The sequence below is a fragment of the Gopherus flavomarginatus genome, chromosome 2 (genome assembly GCF_025201925.1).
Source record: "Gopherus flavomarginatus isolate rGopFla2 chromosome 2, rGopFla2.mat.asm, whole genome shotgun sequence".
NCBI lineage: Eukaryota > Metazoa > Chordata > Testudines > Testudinidae > Gopherus > Gopherus flavomarginatus.
Window position 1 is genome coordinate 140,698,558 of NC_066618.1, and position 17,392 is coordinate 140,715,949.

The 17,392-nt window shown below is 40.2% G+C and overlaps 1 protein-coding gene across 5 annotated transcripts in view; it reads right to left on the reverse strand.

Annotated features, from left to right (window-relative positions):
• Positions 1-17,392, reverse strand: part of ANKH (ANKH inorganic pyrophosphate transport regulator) — a 164,693-nt gene that overhangs the window by 34,326 nt on the left and 112,975 nt on the right. For all 5 annotated transcript variants that reach the window (XM_050937492.1, XM_050937491.1, XM_050937494.1 and 2 more), the window contains 5 exons: positions 16,714-16,797; positions 13,715-13,885; positions 12,912-13,046; positions 7,476-7,568; positions 1,930-2,025 (listed from right to left, as the gene is read on the reverse strand). In XM_050937492.1, the coding sequence (XP_050793449.1) occupies positions 1,930-2,025; positions 7,476-7,568; positions 12,912-13,046; positions 13,715-13,885; positions 16,714-16,797 (579 nt within the window). The remainder of the gene's footprint in view (positions 1-1,929; positions 2,026-7,475; positions 7,569-12,911; positions 13,047-13,714; positions 13,886-16,713; positions 16,798-17,392) is intronic.

Below are 17,392 nucleotides of genomic sequence, written 5' to 3' on the forward strand. Positions count from 1 at the left end.
TGTTGCGTGGACGTTGCACAATGTGGCTTTCTGAGCTCATCAGGGAGTGTGCCTGTATTTCAAACCTGCTAGCAACCACTGTGTCCATGAATGGTCGTCACTAGCACAAGCTCAAGGGTATGCTGAGCATTAGTATAAAAACACTTCCTTCATTGTATGCCAAAATAGTAGTTGTATTTACCATGACCATCCTCTTCACCCCTTGCTTTGATACTGAAGTCTATGTCGAAGGCTGTGTTACTCTCTTGGCTGGGGGTCCATTTCCCTCTTCAAAATGAGGAAAGAGAATTGTTCTCAAAATATGATGAAGGAAAAAGTCATAGAAATGTAATACTTCTCCACAACTGCTTGTTAGAACTACTTCTAAACAGACCCTTGGTGCAGCAAGAATGGTCTTACAAAAGATACGTTGTACGCATTGGTAGGCTGGTCATTTCTGGGATGATGTGGGTTCAGAAAATAGTTCCCATTCTACAGAAGACAAGCTAAGAGACTCATCAAGCAAAGCTTTGTCTGGAACAGGCTCAGCTGCCAAAGCCCAACCCCAAGACAAGATTTGGAGGCATTTCTAGTTGAGTTAGCTTGGGTTTGGGAGGGGGAAGAGAGAGGAGTGGGGGACAAGTTACAGGCCTGTGATGTTATTATCAGTATTTGCTCCATGGAAAGGCATGATGTAACACAAACCAAAACCCTGAAACTCAAATCCTCTCTCTCATGTGATCATTTTTCCACTTTAAATTCAACAGTGAGCAGTAACAAACAGGGGTCATCCAGGCAACAGCTGCTGACTCCAAAGGGTGCTATCAGCATATCTTCAGTGATTCAGCATTCTGCTACATTCTGAAACCACAAACTCATGCTAGCACAGATGAATATGCAGATAGAGAAACGGCTGACTGCTAACATTTTTATTACTATTTTATCACTGTCCATACACCTTAGTGCTAAATTTTGAGCAAGTCTCTATTTGCAGTTTTGCAGATGCAGTGGTTAATGTGCACAACAACCAGCAGCCTTCAATAGTCGGATTCTGACAATGAAACGACTTGATTATTTTGGGCACAAATCACTTTGCATCCACAAATCAGATAAAAAAGTCCTGTAATATTGTAAAAATTGAAAGTTGCCTTTTTAAAAAGTGCCCATTGTTAAGTAAGACAACAAGTAGCAGAAAGCTTAAAGCAGAACTTGAATGGAAATGCAGATCAATAAGGGAAAAGTCAAACAATGAAATACACTGAGCCTTCATACCCCACAAAAATCTTTTCCAATATGCAGGGCTTAAGTAGTAAATGTTGAACCAGGGGAGCTCATCTTTATCTTTTTTTATACATCGAAGATAGAGTAACTAAGTCTATCAGTTAGAGTAACTGAGTTACCTTGCCATGGTCAGCTCACATCATCTCATAGACACAGCTACCAGAGATTCCAGAATTTAGTCCTCTGTCTAATTCAAGCTAAACTATGGGTGCAGGGATCAGCTGTTGTTTCACACTCCAGCTTGAGTGAATGAGCATCTAATTATTGTTCTCTGGAAGAAATGCAGAACCCTTGTCCTTTCCCTATCCCTGCAGACTTGTTTTAAAACAAAAATTGGTGAGTGCTATAGCGGTGCCAATAAAACATCAAGAAATAAAACAAAACCTTTTTGTTGCAATATATAAGGCATGTAAGTTACCCACTTTGTGCTACTCTTCTCTTATTTGTTTTGAGTAAATCAAGAAGCAGAACCCCTCTGCCCCACTGCTTCCTCCACATGGGCTATTTTAGAAGATGAAACTGCCTTAAGCTTCATAGCCAAAGCGAGTAATGCTAAAAGTATGTTGATGAGATTCTGGTAATCTGAATTTGGTGTTTGCAGCTTCACATGTGTGCAGTAATTTTTTGCTTCAGATTGAAACTAAAAAGAGTTAACAAGTGACTCCTTACCGTTAACGATAGAGCCATGCAGACAAAAGTGAATTTCTTGATATGCGTTGCTGTGACTGTGCTGCTGGTGTTCACCAGCTTATTGCTGGGGTTATTCTAGGGTGAGAGAGAGAAAGAGATAACAAGCATTAACATGGCTCCAGACTGCTGTGGAGCTGACAACACCAGGGTCATAAGGGGGAATCTCACTGTCTATGTGCATAGTTCTTACTTTTTTTTAATTATTATTATTATTTAGCTTCCAAGCAGGACACTTGCACAAGCCACACAATATTTTTCCATGTGAACTGACAATCATTGTTCAACTGGTCTCTCACAGAGTTTACTAATTGCTTCAGTCTGCTAAGTGGTAATGTCTGTTTAAAAGTTTTAATGATTCTTTCTAAAGGATACTGGTTTGGGGTTGGCTATCTTTGCTTAAAGCTTGTAAGGACGCTATCTTCTCTTTCCCCCGCATCAACACAGAGTGGCACAGCAATACAACCACCCGTCTCAATACAGATCCAATTAGCCAGGGAGTGACGAATATAAACAAAGATCTTGGAACACCTGGTGCTGCTAATTAAGTCTGATGAACTGTACATAATTAGAACAGCTAGATCTTCCATCCTGAACATGGACTCTGCACTCACATTGCCATGGCAGGTGTGCTTAAAAAAAACAACCTCCATTCATTCCCCAAAGCACCTAAAACCAACATATGAAGCTAAAGGTTTTATACTACTGCTTGGGAACACATCCTTATGATAAATTACATAAATGAGCTATGATAGGGGAGCACAGAAACCCAGAAGCAGGGCACTCCTAGAACAGTGGCTGTAGAGTCATCTATTGGTGTGACTACCTGGCAGTTTAAGATACATTGGTAGGCACCAGGAGTGATAAGAACACTGATGTAGTATGATATTTACTCAGCCTTGATGTAGTTCAAGCAGAAGAATATCAAACTGGCAGTCACCTGGTGTGGACGGCTTGCTAAACCTAATCTGAGAAATTGGAACTTGTGCAAACCCATCCAGGGGAGTGTCAGACATGAATGTGGGACAAATTAAAAGCTATTTCATGAGCTTTTGTACAAAATTCAGACTCAAAACTTTCACAAGTGGTTACTTAACTTACAGAACTCCATTCTGCATTGGGATGTTCAAGTTGCACTTTGGTGCTCACATACAAATTGGGAATTTGTACAAAACCACTTCTAACCATCAGAAGGGAAGGCTCTGGAACAGCCTCCCAATAGAAGTTGTTTGCCCCCACAACTCCTGATTAGTTCTGAGAGAGAGTTGCGTGAATGAATGAGTGCAACTGTATGATGGGTTTGTTTTTGATGGTAGAGGGCAGAGTGCAGCAGTGCTGGGGCTCACTGCCAGTTTACATCTCATGTTCCTAAAAGCTCATGCTTCGGGATTTTAGCTGGTGACCTGGACCAGGACGACATGGCCACAGCTGGAGATGGGGATTGGACAGGGAGGACCAGGACTCTGAGATGGCACCAAACATTCTCTCTCTCTCTCTCTCTCTCTCTCAAGTGGTTGGGTGGCTGGTTCTTGCTCACATGCTCAAGATCTAACTGATCACCACATGTGGGGCCAGGAAGGGATTTCCCTGCAGGTCAGTCTAAAGAAACAATAGCTTCCAACAGATGCATGAATATGAACAAGGATAAAACAATTATTTTTCTTGACCCTCTGAAGACTATGTGTGTATTACACAACAACCAAAAAACAAGCAAGAACAATAGCTGAAGCATTCACAGCCAGAGAACAGATTTCTTTTTTTTAATAATGGTTCCTCTATACCCAGCCTGTGTCATGCCAGCTTGCTCTTCAAAGGTATAAACTCAACCCTAGATTTACTTCGCAATTAGATCATACCTGTTTGATTCCTATCCTAACTCCTTCCCCACATGAACTTGTTCTTTTGGATACCACCTGCTGGCTGTGACAAATCATACTAGCTTCTACTTGAACTGTTGACTCTCAATGTTATCAAATAAAGTAGTGTTATAGAATCACAAAAATGTAGGACTGGAAGACATTTTGAGAAGTAATCTAATCCAGCACCCCATACTGAGACAGGACGAAGTGAATTTAAACCATCTCTGACAGGTGTTTGCCTAACTTCTTCTTAAAACCTCCAGTGACCCAGTCAACCTGTGGAACTCTCTGCCAGAGGATGTTGTGATGGCCAAGACTATAACAGGGTTCAAAAAAGAACTAGATAAATAAATGGAGGATAAATCCATCAATGGCTCTTAGCCAGGATGGGCAGGGCTGGCGTGCCTAAACTCTGTTGCCAGAAGCTGGGAATGGGAGACAGTGAATGGATCACCTGATGATTACTTGTTCTGTTCATTCCCTCTGCGGCCTCTGGCATTGGCCACTGTTGGAAGACAGGATACTGGCTAGCTGGACCTTTGGTATGACCCAGTATGGCCATTCTTATGTGATGGGGATTCCACAATCGCCCTTGGTAACCTACTCCAGAACTTGACTACCCTTACAGTTAGAAAGTTTTTCTTAATATGTAACCTAAATCTCCTTTGCTGCAGATGAAGCCATTACTTCTTGTCCTACCCTAAGTGGACATGGAGAACAATTGATCACTCTTCTCTCTACAGTATCCCATAACATATTTTAAGACTGTTATCAGTCTTCTCTTCTCAAAACTAAACATGCCCAGTTTTTTTTTTAACCTTTCCTCATAGGTTGAGCTTTCTAAACTTTTTATTATTTTGTTGCTCTCCTCTGGATTCTCACCAATTTGTCCACATCTTTCTTAAAGCTGTGGTGCTCAAAACTGGTCAGTACTCCAGCTGAGGCCTCACCAGTTCCGAGTACAATGAAAGAATTACCTCTCTTACCTTACATGCAACACTCATGTTAATACATCCAAGAATTGTATTTTTGGCTTTTTTGCAACTGTATCGCATTATTCACTCATGTTCAATTTTGATCCACTATAAATCCCAGATTCTTTCTTGCAGTTATTCCTCATTCTGTAGTTGTGCATTTGATTTTTTCCTTCCTAAGTGTAGTACTTTGCATTGTTTTTTCCTGAATTTCATCTTCTTGATTTGAGAGCAATTCTCCAATTTGTCAAGGTGCTTTTGGACTCTAATCCTGTCCCCCAAAGTACTTTCAACTTCTCCCAGATTGGTGTCATCTGTAGATTTTATAAGCCTATTTTCCATTCCACCTGTGACTGTTCAAGTCATTAATGAAATTATTGAATGGTGAAGGTTTTTTTAGAAAATGAAAGCTACTATATTGCTCCAATCCTGATCCCACTACAGTTAACAGCAAACCTCTTATCAAGTTTAGCAGCACCAGGATTTGGCCTTGTATGTGGAGTTTCCATATCTTCTCATTATTGTAACTTGCACATGCAGTTCACTGAAACAATGAGTTTCACCATATCTGTACTGATTGTTAGCAAGTTCCACAACCCTTGTTCTAACCACTCTGGTCCGCAGTTTATTTTTTTATTGCTGATCCAGAGTACCATTAGGTGTCTAACAAAGATGCCACCCAATTTTCATATTCTAGTCTATATTCAGCAGGATGTCCCTGAATAAGTCTATATATTGAACTTTAATTGGCATGAGAGTCTTGTCCTCATATAAATAAAGTTAACAATTGTGACTGACTGCTTATTTTAAAAATTGGACGGAAGTGTGGTGGATGAAATCAAATAAGTCTTGATTACATACATTTGTATAAGTGCATACATGCCCCCACACAAAAGTGTTTATTCACCCTGGATTGGGACCAAAGAAATTCAGGAGTGTACAAGCAGCTGGAGAATGGAGGAGCCGAGTATCTCATTTTGAACATCATAGAACACAGTTACCTATCATCATGTAAATTAAGTGTTGGTGTAGGTATGTAGGCTGTTACCAGTGCCAAGTCAGAGCAAAATGTAATTCAGACTAAAACACTGTGGGGCTTTTTGTTCTGTTTTGTTTCCTCAAAATCAATTCCAGGCGCAGTCCTGGAGTCCTTATGTAATTTGCTGAACTCCTGTGAAAATTCTCATTCACCTTGATCGGTTAAGTCCATAGTATAGAAATAATATATGGAATGTCTGCTTGTTTTAGCCTGTGAAGTAACCTTTGTTTAACATTTAATATGAGCAAATTAAGCTAATCCAGTCTGCAGAAACAACGTAGTGTCAAGAGAACAGCCTAACTTTGAAGATGAGACTTGAGTTCCTCAGCTGCTGGATATTTCATGATGTTCTTCATCAGGGAAATAGCTAAATTGAACTGGAGCTACCACTGAAGTTTTTAAAAACTTCACAAATATGCCAGTTATCTATATTCTAAGCAAACAAAAAGCACCCAGAACCTCAAACCCAGGAAACTGAGAGGTAAGGTTAAAACTAGAGATAAGATAAATACTTGAAATTACAGAAAGGCACAATTAATGATAATTCAGAGTTTAGGATTGTCTAAAATGTTAAAATAATACATTATAGACAAAATAAATAAAAAGAGGGGACCAAAAATACATCAACTAATTCAACATGGCCTGAATAGGGGATGAACTCTGAGGTGGCAAAATTACTCAAGACAGTTAAGTTCAAAGATGATTGTGAAGAGTTACAAAGGGATCTCACAAAATCAGGTGACTGGATGAAAAAAAAAAGGCAGATGAAATTCAGTGTTGATACGTGAAAAGTAATATACATTGGAAAAAATAATCCCAACAGACAAAATGACAGGGTCTAAATTAGCTGTTACCACTCAAGAAAGAGATCTGGAGTCATCATGTGTAGTACTCTGAAAACATCCACTCAATATGCAGTGGCAGTTAAAAAAGCTAACAATGTTAGGAACTATTAAGAAAGGGAGAGATTATAAAACAGAAAATATCACAATGCCACTATATATAAATCCATGGGGCCACCCACACCTTGAATACTGAATGCAATTCTGGTCGCCCCATCTCAAAAAAGATGTATTAGAATTGGAAAAGGGCAACAAAAATGATTAGGGGGATGGAATCGTTTCCATATGAGGAGAGAATAAAAAGACTGGGGCTGTTCATCTTAGAAAGACGACGACTAAGGGGGGGGATATGATAGAGGTCTAAAAATCATGAATAGAATGAAGAAAGTGTTATATACCCATTCACATATCACAAGAACCAGGGGATACCCAATGAAATTAATAGGCAACAGGTTTACATCAAACAACGCACAGACAACCTGTGGAACTTATTGCCACACAATGTTGTAAAGGCCTAAAGTAATACTGGGTTGAAAAAATTAAGATGGTCAGGGATGCAATCCCATGATTTGGGTGTCCCTAAACCTGCACACACGCATGCGCGCACACACGCGCGCACACACAGTTAAGGAGAATATGGAGATTAGTGTATGAGTCTTCTTCCCTTACACATCTTTTACACTGTTGTAACTCTTCTGCTTACTATCCTTAATTTATAGTGGTGTAACTCAAAGGAAAATTGGGTCTACAACTACCATGAATGTGAAACATGACTACAAAGTATTTACCACCATCATATAATACAAATACTCACCTTGTCAAAAGCAGGATACACAGCTCTAATTTCTGTCAACCAGCCGTACGGCATGTGTCCCACAGGGTATGTAGCTGTCAGAATTGCCACAGCCTGCAACAGGAGAAAAGAGAATATACTTACACTTCAAATCTTCAGACAGCATAAATAAACTAACCTTTTATCCAATTTTCAGTTACTATTGACCTCAGTGCAACAAGAGACAGGCAACCAAGTGGGCAATCATTACATCAGGAAAACAATCATAGAAACAGTTTTTCTATGATGCATTTCAGACTCAGGGAAAATTCAACTTGAGTGAAGATATATGACTTAACTGTGTGGTTTTACCATCACAGTAGTACTCTCTGATAATATTGTAGATTTTTAATCTGTTTATTTACTCATCAATGAGTTCATTTTTTCCCTTTATTCTTTCTACCATGTTGATTAATTATTCGATCTAGTGAAGCTTACATACACTGCACTAGAATCCATTGCTTTTTCTATTAATTGTATTCCATGATCTTCATTTTTTCATACAATTTTGTTTTAATAAGTTCATAAGCAAAACAGCAGAAAAATAAAATTATTTAATTAAAAAGAATGACAGCAATGGAATTTGAAAGCCTGCAGACTGACTCACTTTGGATGTCAGATTGACTGTTTTGGGCTAGAGGGACGCTAGAGACAAAGAAAACTCTGCCTACTTCTGTACTAATCAATTGAGATCAGACAAAAATAATCCTAGATCATTGTTTTTAACACTAGAACCAGCTCAATACCTGAAATCTAAGAAAACTAAGTCCTCTCGTACTTTTGCAAGTACTATTTACATAATGAGATACAAAAAAACCTAACATCTCAACAGGTTTTAAGATTGCGTTGTGCTGTTGCAGTTTATGTTTTTGTCTTTCCTGAGGAAAAAGTCAAATTATACATCAAGGAAACATTTTCAATCATTGAAACTGCCTTTTTTTTTCCCCTATGGAAGCTGGTGAGATTTTCCCAACGCTGATCTGGCCATTGTTGGCTCAGATAAGATGGGGCAGTAAAAATGTCCATCATTTCAGTCCTACCCTTCTCAACTGATGTATCTTGGTTCACCTGGGAAGATAGTTTAGAGAGAGTCTCTTTAGGCTCCTTCTAATGCTGCTTGAAACTAGTAAACTGTCCCTGTAACTTTCCTCTTCCTCGGAGCCAAAGTATGTGTCAGTTCTGTGAATCGCCTGAGAACTTGATAATTTTACTATTCCCACTCCAAGAGTTTGACCGTATGGGGTCTGCAGGATCAGGCCTTCCTTGTCTTGTTACGATTCAACTACATTTAGATTCAGCTGGGTATGGATCATTAGTGGAAGAGAAACACTTCTTTGGTCTGTACTACTGCTATCTCAGGGTTTGTCTTCACAGCAATTAGACACCTGCAGCTGGCTCGGGCCAGCTGACTCGAGCTCATGGGGTTCAGGCTGCGGGGCTGTTTCACTGCTGTGTAGACTTCTGGGCTCAGGCTGGAGGACTCTCTGAGGTGGGAGGTTCCCAGAGCTCAGGCTTCAGTCCAAGCTCAGAAGTCTACACTGCAGTCAAACAGCTCCGCAGTCCGAGTCCTGCAAGCCTGAGTCAGCAGACATGGGCCAGCCGCAGTTTTTCTTTGCTGTGTAGGCATATCCCAGTGTTTTGGTCTCCTAATAGAGGAATCAGAAAGGGCTTATGGGGCTAATCCTGCATGACTTGAATTAACGAAACACCCACTGGGTGCATAAGCAACATAGAATCTGTTTCTTGTCCTTATTACAGAAACTACTGTCAAAAACGTTGAAAGCATACCCTTCATTTGAGACCTAATCACCTTTTAAAAAATGAGTTAAAATAGCTTTAAGCTCCACTTCTGCTGCTAACTGCCCCATACCAGTTTTTGTGATTATCTAAATCACATTTTGCTGTTAGCAATGGTCCCTGTTGTGAGAAAGACCTACACAAATGGGAAAAAGTGGCTAGCCAGTCAGCTTTACCCCTTCTTCTGTATAAAGTGCTATCCAATACACAAAGTAAACTGGAAAGATGGGGGAAATATTTTTTATAATCGTTTAGCTGTTACAATACTGTTTAGTGTTACTTGTACCGATGGTACGTAAGATATATCAGTGGTATTTAAGTTGGTGTTCTTTTAGTTGCAAAGAATCTAGCTTTTTTTTTTCTTTTTTCACTCTACCATCTGTTTTCAGTAGAATCTCTCATATACCTGAAAGCTGATTTGATTGAATAGTTATAGAAATGATTCACTCTTTACTTATTTTGATACCAACGCCCAGCAATAGCTCATGCCACTGTTTAGCACCTCTATGGGTACTAGAGTCTCTCCGGATTAATTTAGAGATTGCTTTAGTATTTAAATATCCTCCAGGACTTTTAACTTGAGTGATGGTGTCTCAATGCACAGACTATGACTCTCCTACTTGGATAAACGTATATGAGATTTTAACATGAATGGAAACTCCCAAGCTGACAACCCTGGTTAAAAAAGACCAAAAAAGAACAGAAATCAACTGAGGCATGTGGGCTGGTTACCCTCATAAATATGTTCACACTGTATCTCCTTCCAGGCACCCCATCTCTTCTAGCCAAACACTGAAGTGCTAGCAGGAAAATTTGAAAACCCTTGCCTATACTCAAGTCTAGTGTATGGCAGTTGTCTATGCTGCCAGCACTTCCCCTTTCAGAAACCAGAGATGAAAAGCACAACTGCTGAGGGCGAGGAAAGCCCAGTCAGCTACCAGCTACAAATGTGACACGCTTTTGCCATTAATAGTAATGAAAGGCAAAAGATCTATTCAACAAATGTTTAAGGGGCATATCTAAAACCATCAACAGTCAGAAAAAGCAAAGGAGAGGTTAGTTAACCTGTTGTGTTCCTTTGTACTGAAATGGTGCCCAAGCACTCCATTGGACTAAGCACAGCACAAACACATAAGCAGTCAAAGTCCCTGGCTTGAATAGCTTACTATGCTAAAGTAGTTAGGCCCATCACTGAAAGCACTTATTATACACATGCTGTCAATGGAATTTCTTAAGTGTATGAAAAATATGATATAGGATCATATATAGGGCTGGAAGAGACCTCAAGAGGTCATCTAGTCCAGACCCCTGCACTGAGGCATGACCAAGTGAAACTAGACCATCCTTGACAGGCGTTTGTCTAACCTCGGCTTAAAAACATTCAATGATGGGAATTTCACAACCTTCCTCAGTAACCTATTCCAGTGCTTAACTATCCTTTATAGTTGGAAAGGTTTTTCTAATATCTAATCTAAATCTCCCAGTTTAAATGGATTACTTCTTGTCCTACCTTCAGTGGACATGGATATCAAATGATCATCCTTCTCTTTGTAACAGTCCTTAACATATCTGTAGGCTATCAGGTCCCTCTCTAAATATGCCCAGTTTTTTTAACTTTTCTTTATAAATCGGGTTTTCTAAACCTTTTATCATTTTTGTTGCTCTCCTCTGGACTTTCTCAAATGTGTCCACATTTATCTTAAATGTGGCATCCAAAAATGGATGCAGTACTCCAAGTGAGACCTCACAAGTGTTCCATAGAGCAGGACAATTATCTCCCATGTCTTACATATGATACTCCTGTTAATAAACCCTGAGATGATATTAGCCTTTTTCACAACTATATCACATTGTTGACTCATATTCAGATTGTGATCCAGATCCTTGTCTGCAGTAGTACCACCTAGCCAGTTAGTCCCCATTTTGTAGTTGTACATTTGATTTTTCCCTTCCTAAGTGTAGTACTTTGTATTTGTCTTTGCTGAATTTAATTTTGTTGATTTCAGAGCACTGTCATGATCACTTTCACCCACTTTGAATTCTACCTTCGGATTTGCAATCAATTTCACTCTGTTGGCCAGAATTAAGCCTAAAATGCCTGTCACCGCTGCTTACTCCCTACAGTTTCTGAAAAAAAAAAAAGAAGTTGTCCCAAATGCATTCAAAGAACTTACTAGATATTTTCTGTTTTGCTCTATTACTTTTCCAACAGATGCCTGAGTAGTTAAAGTCCCCCTTGTGTTCTGGATATTTCCGTTATTTGTTTTAGAAATGCCTCATCCACCACTCCTTTCTGATTTTCATCTATAGTAGACCCCTATCATGACATCATCCATGTTTCTTTTCCCCTTTCATCTTCACCTAGAAACTTTCTACTGGTCTTCCTCTCGCCACCTTCTGGATCTCAGAAAAAGTGTATATATTCTTGATGTATAAAGCAATACCTCATTCCTTCCCCACCCCCATCCTGTCCTTCCTGAACAAGCTATACTCCTCTATACCAATATTTCAGTCATGGGATTTATCCCACCAATATATATGTCCAACAGGGCCATGTTACTATGTCTGTGAAAACCTTAACAATAGGACTTCCTGTACATCCTTCACATTTCAGAAAGGTAGGAGTCTGCATTTAGTTTCCTAGTTTTTTCCCCCTTATTGAAAAAAAGGAAGGACAAAAATCACAAAAAACCCTAATCTTCCTCCCACTGAAATCAATGGCAAAAATCCAAATGATTTAAATGGAGGGAAGGACCACATGAAGATGCAGAGTTTCTTTAAGTACAGGATTTTGTGTTGTAGTTACAAGAAACCTGTGCCTCTGTGGACTGCCTGAACGTCACCTCTGATGAGTATTTCAGAAAGTGAGCACTTCTTTCTTATAAAAGAACTGGTACCTTCAAAATGTTAAGCAGGACACATCTTTGGGACAATGGAGCCAAGAACTGGCCTTTGGAACCCTACTTCAACCAGTTCAGAAAGTGCCCAAGAGGTAGAGAGGTATGTATGTGTATGTGAAACAACCCAAGCAACTCACATCCCAGCCAGGGGCTTAATTCTTCCATGCCTTACCTCCTATACAGACACTTACAACTGTGCAAAAAGTTAACAAATCATAACGGTAATGTGTCACATCGCTTTGCATAGCTGTAAATAAATATGCAAGAGGAAACACAGTGCGGAATGAGACCCCAGACAACTATCCCTAATTCACCAGGCTCTGGAGCTTCCATAGCCTGTCACTGTGCAAATCTTGAAACCCCAGGATATTTGAATGGAATCTGTGGTCCCATGATGCATTTAATAAGACACTGCTTAGAGTGGGATGTAAGTGGGACTGGAGGGCTGACCAAGGGACAAGAGACTTCATGTTAAGAGGCAGAAATTAGGCCAACATCTTCCGCTTGCTTTTAGCATCCTGGGAAAAATGAACACTTAGCATTTGCATTTAAGACCACTTTCCCCTGTTCCTATGGATGAGAGGAAACACATCAGGAGGTGCTGCATATGGATGGGAACGAACACCCTGCTTCCTTAACAAATGTAAGCAAGGATGACTTCTTCTGTGTGTGGAATGCAGTACAACCATAAAACATTTCAGCTTCCCAGGAATTCACATACCTCTGTGGCTGCAGAGCTGCCGCCCAGGTCCCGGGAGACAAAAAGGTTGACAATGGGTCTACTGATTCGCTGAGTTGCCAAAATTAATGCCAAAGGCCACCAAAAACTCAGCATCTTCCTTATTGTAGCATCTCCCTGCAGTGTAAGAGAAACATAGTCCCTTTTGAAACAAACTGGCAGGACAGAACCAAAAGCACAATCAAAGGATTTTTTCTCGTTTTTCTCACCCATCAGTTGACTTGCTACATTCAAAAGCACACCAGAGCTTAAGAGAGAAATGCTACATGAAAATGCAATCTCCTACATTAGCGATACAGAATTAAAGGTAACTGTGCATTCTTAACAGCCCTACTAGATCTGAATAATTGATGTACAAGGTATTTGCATAATTTGTCCTGGCAACCAGTTATAGAGGCATTGATCTGCAGTGAGGGATTTGTGAATTACTGCAAGACATTCAAGGAAAAAAAGAGGTGTTCTGACATACAGCTTCCTCACACAGGGAGAAATTTCTCAGAATGTCAGTTTCCAATGTCATCCTTGTAGCATACAAATACATTTGCTGTGCTAATGATCCTATGTACTAACATAACATTAGCAGGAATGTGCTTAGCATAGCCATAGAGGTACTGACATAAGGATACACTGTACCGCTCTCACACAGCAGACTGTCGGGTAGCTGTCATTGAATTGGTATGCACAAGGGTATGTTTGAAACTAAGCGTTATGTGCTTATTTTCCTGAGGGACAGAAAGCTTACAATCCTCATAAACACTACCAGGCATTAAGACATTAAGACATACCCCCATCTCAGGCCCACTGCTGTCAGGAATAATGTCGTGTATATTCTTGTAGTAGCCCAGGCATAAGGTGGTACATCGGACCAGTGCCCCCATGTACAAGGATAAGATTGGGATAAGGAGAGGCTCTTTGCATTCCAAGTGACTGTGAAGCAGAATGGCTACAAAAACAACCTAAAAGAGAAAAGAGGAAAAAAACAAGTTGACAGGTTAGGGGTTTTCTCTTTTAAACAAAGGGCCCAGTATTTCCTGCTGTATCCAAAACCAATCCATCTCTGACACTGCCACACAGATGCAAACTACACTGTGGTAGTGCCTTGAGGCCCTAGTCAGGGATTAGCTTTCCACTGTACTAGGTGCTATGTAGACGAGTAGAACAAAGACAGTCCTTGTCCCAGAGAATTCACATTCAGGATTTGACACCAGGCTATAGTTGGACAAAGTACTGGTAAAGGGGTCAGGTGCAGGACAGGTACCCATAAGGATGAGTACGTTTGCATGCATTTAGTCTTGGTGTTGGGAGTGAGGTGGTCAGGTGGCCAGTAGCCTAATCAATTCCACATGGTGTTGACCCATTTTGATAGTGAGTATGCTTTCAATATCAATTTCTAAGTGTCTCTTTTTTTAAAGTCATATTAAAAAGCACAACACAGACTTCTTTGACTCTTTAAGCAAGTCAAACGTGATTTTTCAGTATTTAAAACACAGTGGTTAGAAGGGAATCCCACTTCAATTCGAACTTTGCACTGGCTTCAAGTGAGAAAGCTGGGTTTTCTCTTGGCATAATTCTAACTGGTAAACTTCAATACTAAATATTAACTCCCAGGAATACATCAGATTATGGTGAGAATTAACCCCATTACACTTCCTGGATTTTAGTATTTAAGATAATAACGTTAGCTCTTTCACATTCATCACAGAGTCTAAGCATCTCAGTTAAATTCCAGAGGTTTCCAATGGGGAAAATTGGGAAGCCTGCTTGACGTGGTTCTGTGAGAAAGAACTGAAAATGACTCTATTGGCAGGGGCTGGGACAACAATGAGTTCTCAATGAACACATAGCGTTGGGTTTACTTACTAAATACATGGTTCTGTGGTACTAAATACATCCTTCTCTCATTGGTTTTATATTGTGTGAAGACAGCGATTACACCTAATGTATGTCTTGCTTTAAAAAGAAATGAACATCTGTAAGTATTTACTAGGCTGGTAATGCTGTTTATAGGAGGATTGCAAAACAGCTGAGTTAGGACGCTACAATGGAAATTTTTTCAATGAAGTTGCTCATCCAAAAGCTGCTCAAGAGAGGAAAGAATTAAAGGGCTCAGGACAAAAAACATCAATCACATCTTCAGGACTACAGATAACAAAATTCTTATTAAACAGATGTTGCTACTGCTTATGTTCACTTTGCTAGTGTCAACTGATGCAGGGAAGTCCAGCGGTTAGTGATTTTGCCTTCTGGAAATGCTCTTGTCCCATAGGTATTCAGTTATAGAAAGAGGAGATATTATGGACTTCATTTTCAAAGTCCTTACACCTTGTTTAGTCAACTTGCCCTTGTGCAAAGTGTGTGTATAAAACACTGCCAGATTAAGATGGTAGTGTTATAATCTTTGTTCAAACAAGATGCAAAAACATGGAGAATGAGGCCTAGCTGGCTACATTGTGTTTTCATACCACAGTGTTATACCACTGACTTCTAGGATCACTCCAGAATGAGATGAGAGTCAGACCCATTAAGTGGATTTCTTTGGTATTAAGTTAGCTTGTTATAATTACTTCTAACTTATATTAATTGCAGAGATTTCACTCTACATGGTATACAGTGCAAAAAGGAGTATCTAACACAGGATAACAGACCAAAAGGTTTAACCCTTCAGTATATGATTGTTTTTACTTAAAAAAGGGAGGTGACCTAGAGAACTGAATGAAGGATTTGGAGCCCAGAGCTCTTGAGTTCGGAGTCCCTCTGACCTTGCATGAGTCACATGCTCCGTCTCTGCCTTCACTACCCCCACCTCTAAATTAGGATGGCAATACTGGCCTATGTACCTGGCGCTGTGAAGCTAAATTTGTGTACAAGTTTAAGCGCTTTAAAAATGAGAACTGCAATATTGGTACTTGATATCAAACGTGAATTTAAATGACTTTCCAGAACGGATGTCTAGTAAAGTGCAGAATGAAGGGGACATATGTTTAACACATCACTCAGGTAATGGAAGTTGAAACAATGCAGGACCCCCCTTCCTAATAATGCACTGCAGCACCAAAGTGGTTAAGCTAAGTTCTGACTGCAGTTTTGAACATGAAACTTTCAAGGCCTGTAACAAGAATATTGCTTGCTGAGCTATCCTCACACTCAGGAAACAGCATATGTTATTGCAGTATGGCTGGAATTTCACCACGTTAAATCAACAAGTGCATAATTGAGGGATGAAGGGAAAACTCAGGAATCAAATATATATTTTATTGTCATATAGTCTAGAGGCCCCCACTCAGGATTTCAGCCCTATTATGCTAGGTGCTGTACAAAATATGGTAAAAGACAGTTCCTCCTTCAAAAGAGCTTAAAATCTTTAGTAACATTCGTATAAAGGTACCATATCCTGGAACACGTGGCAGCCATTGTGTTTCACTGAACTCCTGTCCTTTCAGGAAGGGCAAAGCTGCAGTGAGACACTGCATTAAGCCAAGCCATCCGGGTTCCCCATTCCTGGAGTTCTGACTTGTGTGGAAGCGAGAGCAGCCTCAGCTACAACTGCCACCGAGGGGACTCTATGCAGTGTGGACTGCTGAAGTACAGCACGCTCCAGGTAAAACCCCGCCTCTGCCAGCATGCTAGGAGGAAGGTGTAAAGCAGGTTGTAAGCCAGCAAGGAGTTTTGACATGCTGAGGGAAACCTCAAATGCTTGTTTAGAGTAGTGATAGGGCTCCAGAGTGTGGGCCAGGATTTGGCCCATAGCGCAGCAGGTACAACTTTTGCTGAGATGAGTCATTACCTGAGCTATGACATCTGAGATGGAGGCACATCCCACAAGGAAACTGTGCTTGTGTTTCAACAGAATGCCAGCATGGGTCCAAGCCTGTAAAGGACAGAACTTTGTTTAGAAAGTGACTAACATGGATACATCTATTAGGTTCAGGTTCCAGGCCCTGACTACTTTCTTACTGCTGAACTTTACACAAACCAGTTATGAAGCTCTTTCCTACATCTGAGTCAGACTCCCATGTGAATCTGAACAAATCTAGGCCAATAACACAGAGAAGACACTGCAGCTTTTAACTCTTTGCCAGGGCTGGGAGAGAGGCTCAGTTTAAATGACTGTACAGTAGCTGCTGAGAAGGGAATACAGTAATGAGAAGCAGCCTTTATTCCTGGTGGCGGGAGGTGTTATTAAAGTTCTAACAAATCCAAGTAATAGGTTTTCTTTTTATTCACCAGCTTTCATTGTGTTTAAAATTTAGCTCTGGTCTCACTGGCCAATGGGTATACTGAATATTGCTACAAAATCCTGCCTTTAAAAAGTAAAAGTAACTCACTGATGCCACTTCTTTTCATACTTAGTTATTTGGAGAAAGTGATTGGGGTGTAGGTATACATCAGTAGCATAGTCTGCAAAATCTTTAACAGAGCAGAGGAATTACTTGCATGGGCAAGCTCTCCTTCAATGAGTCTCC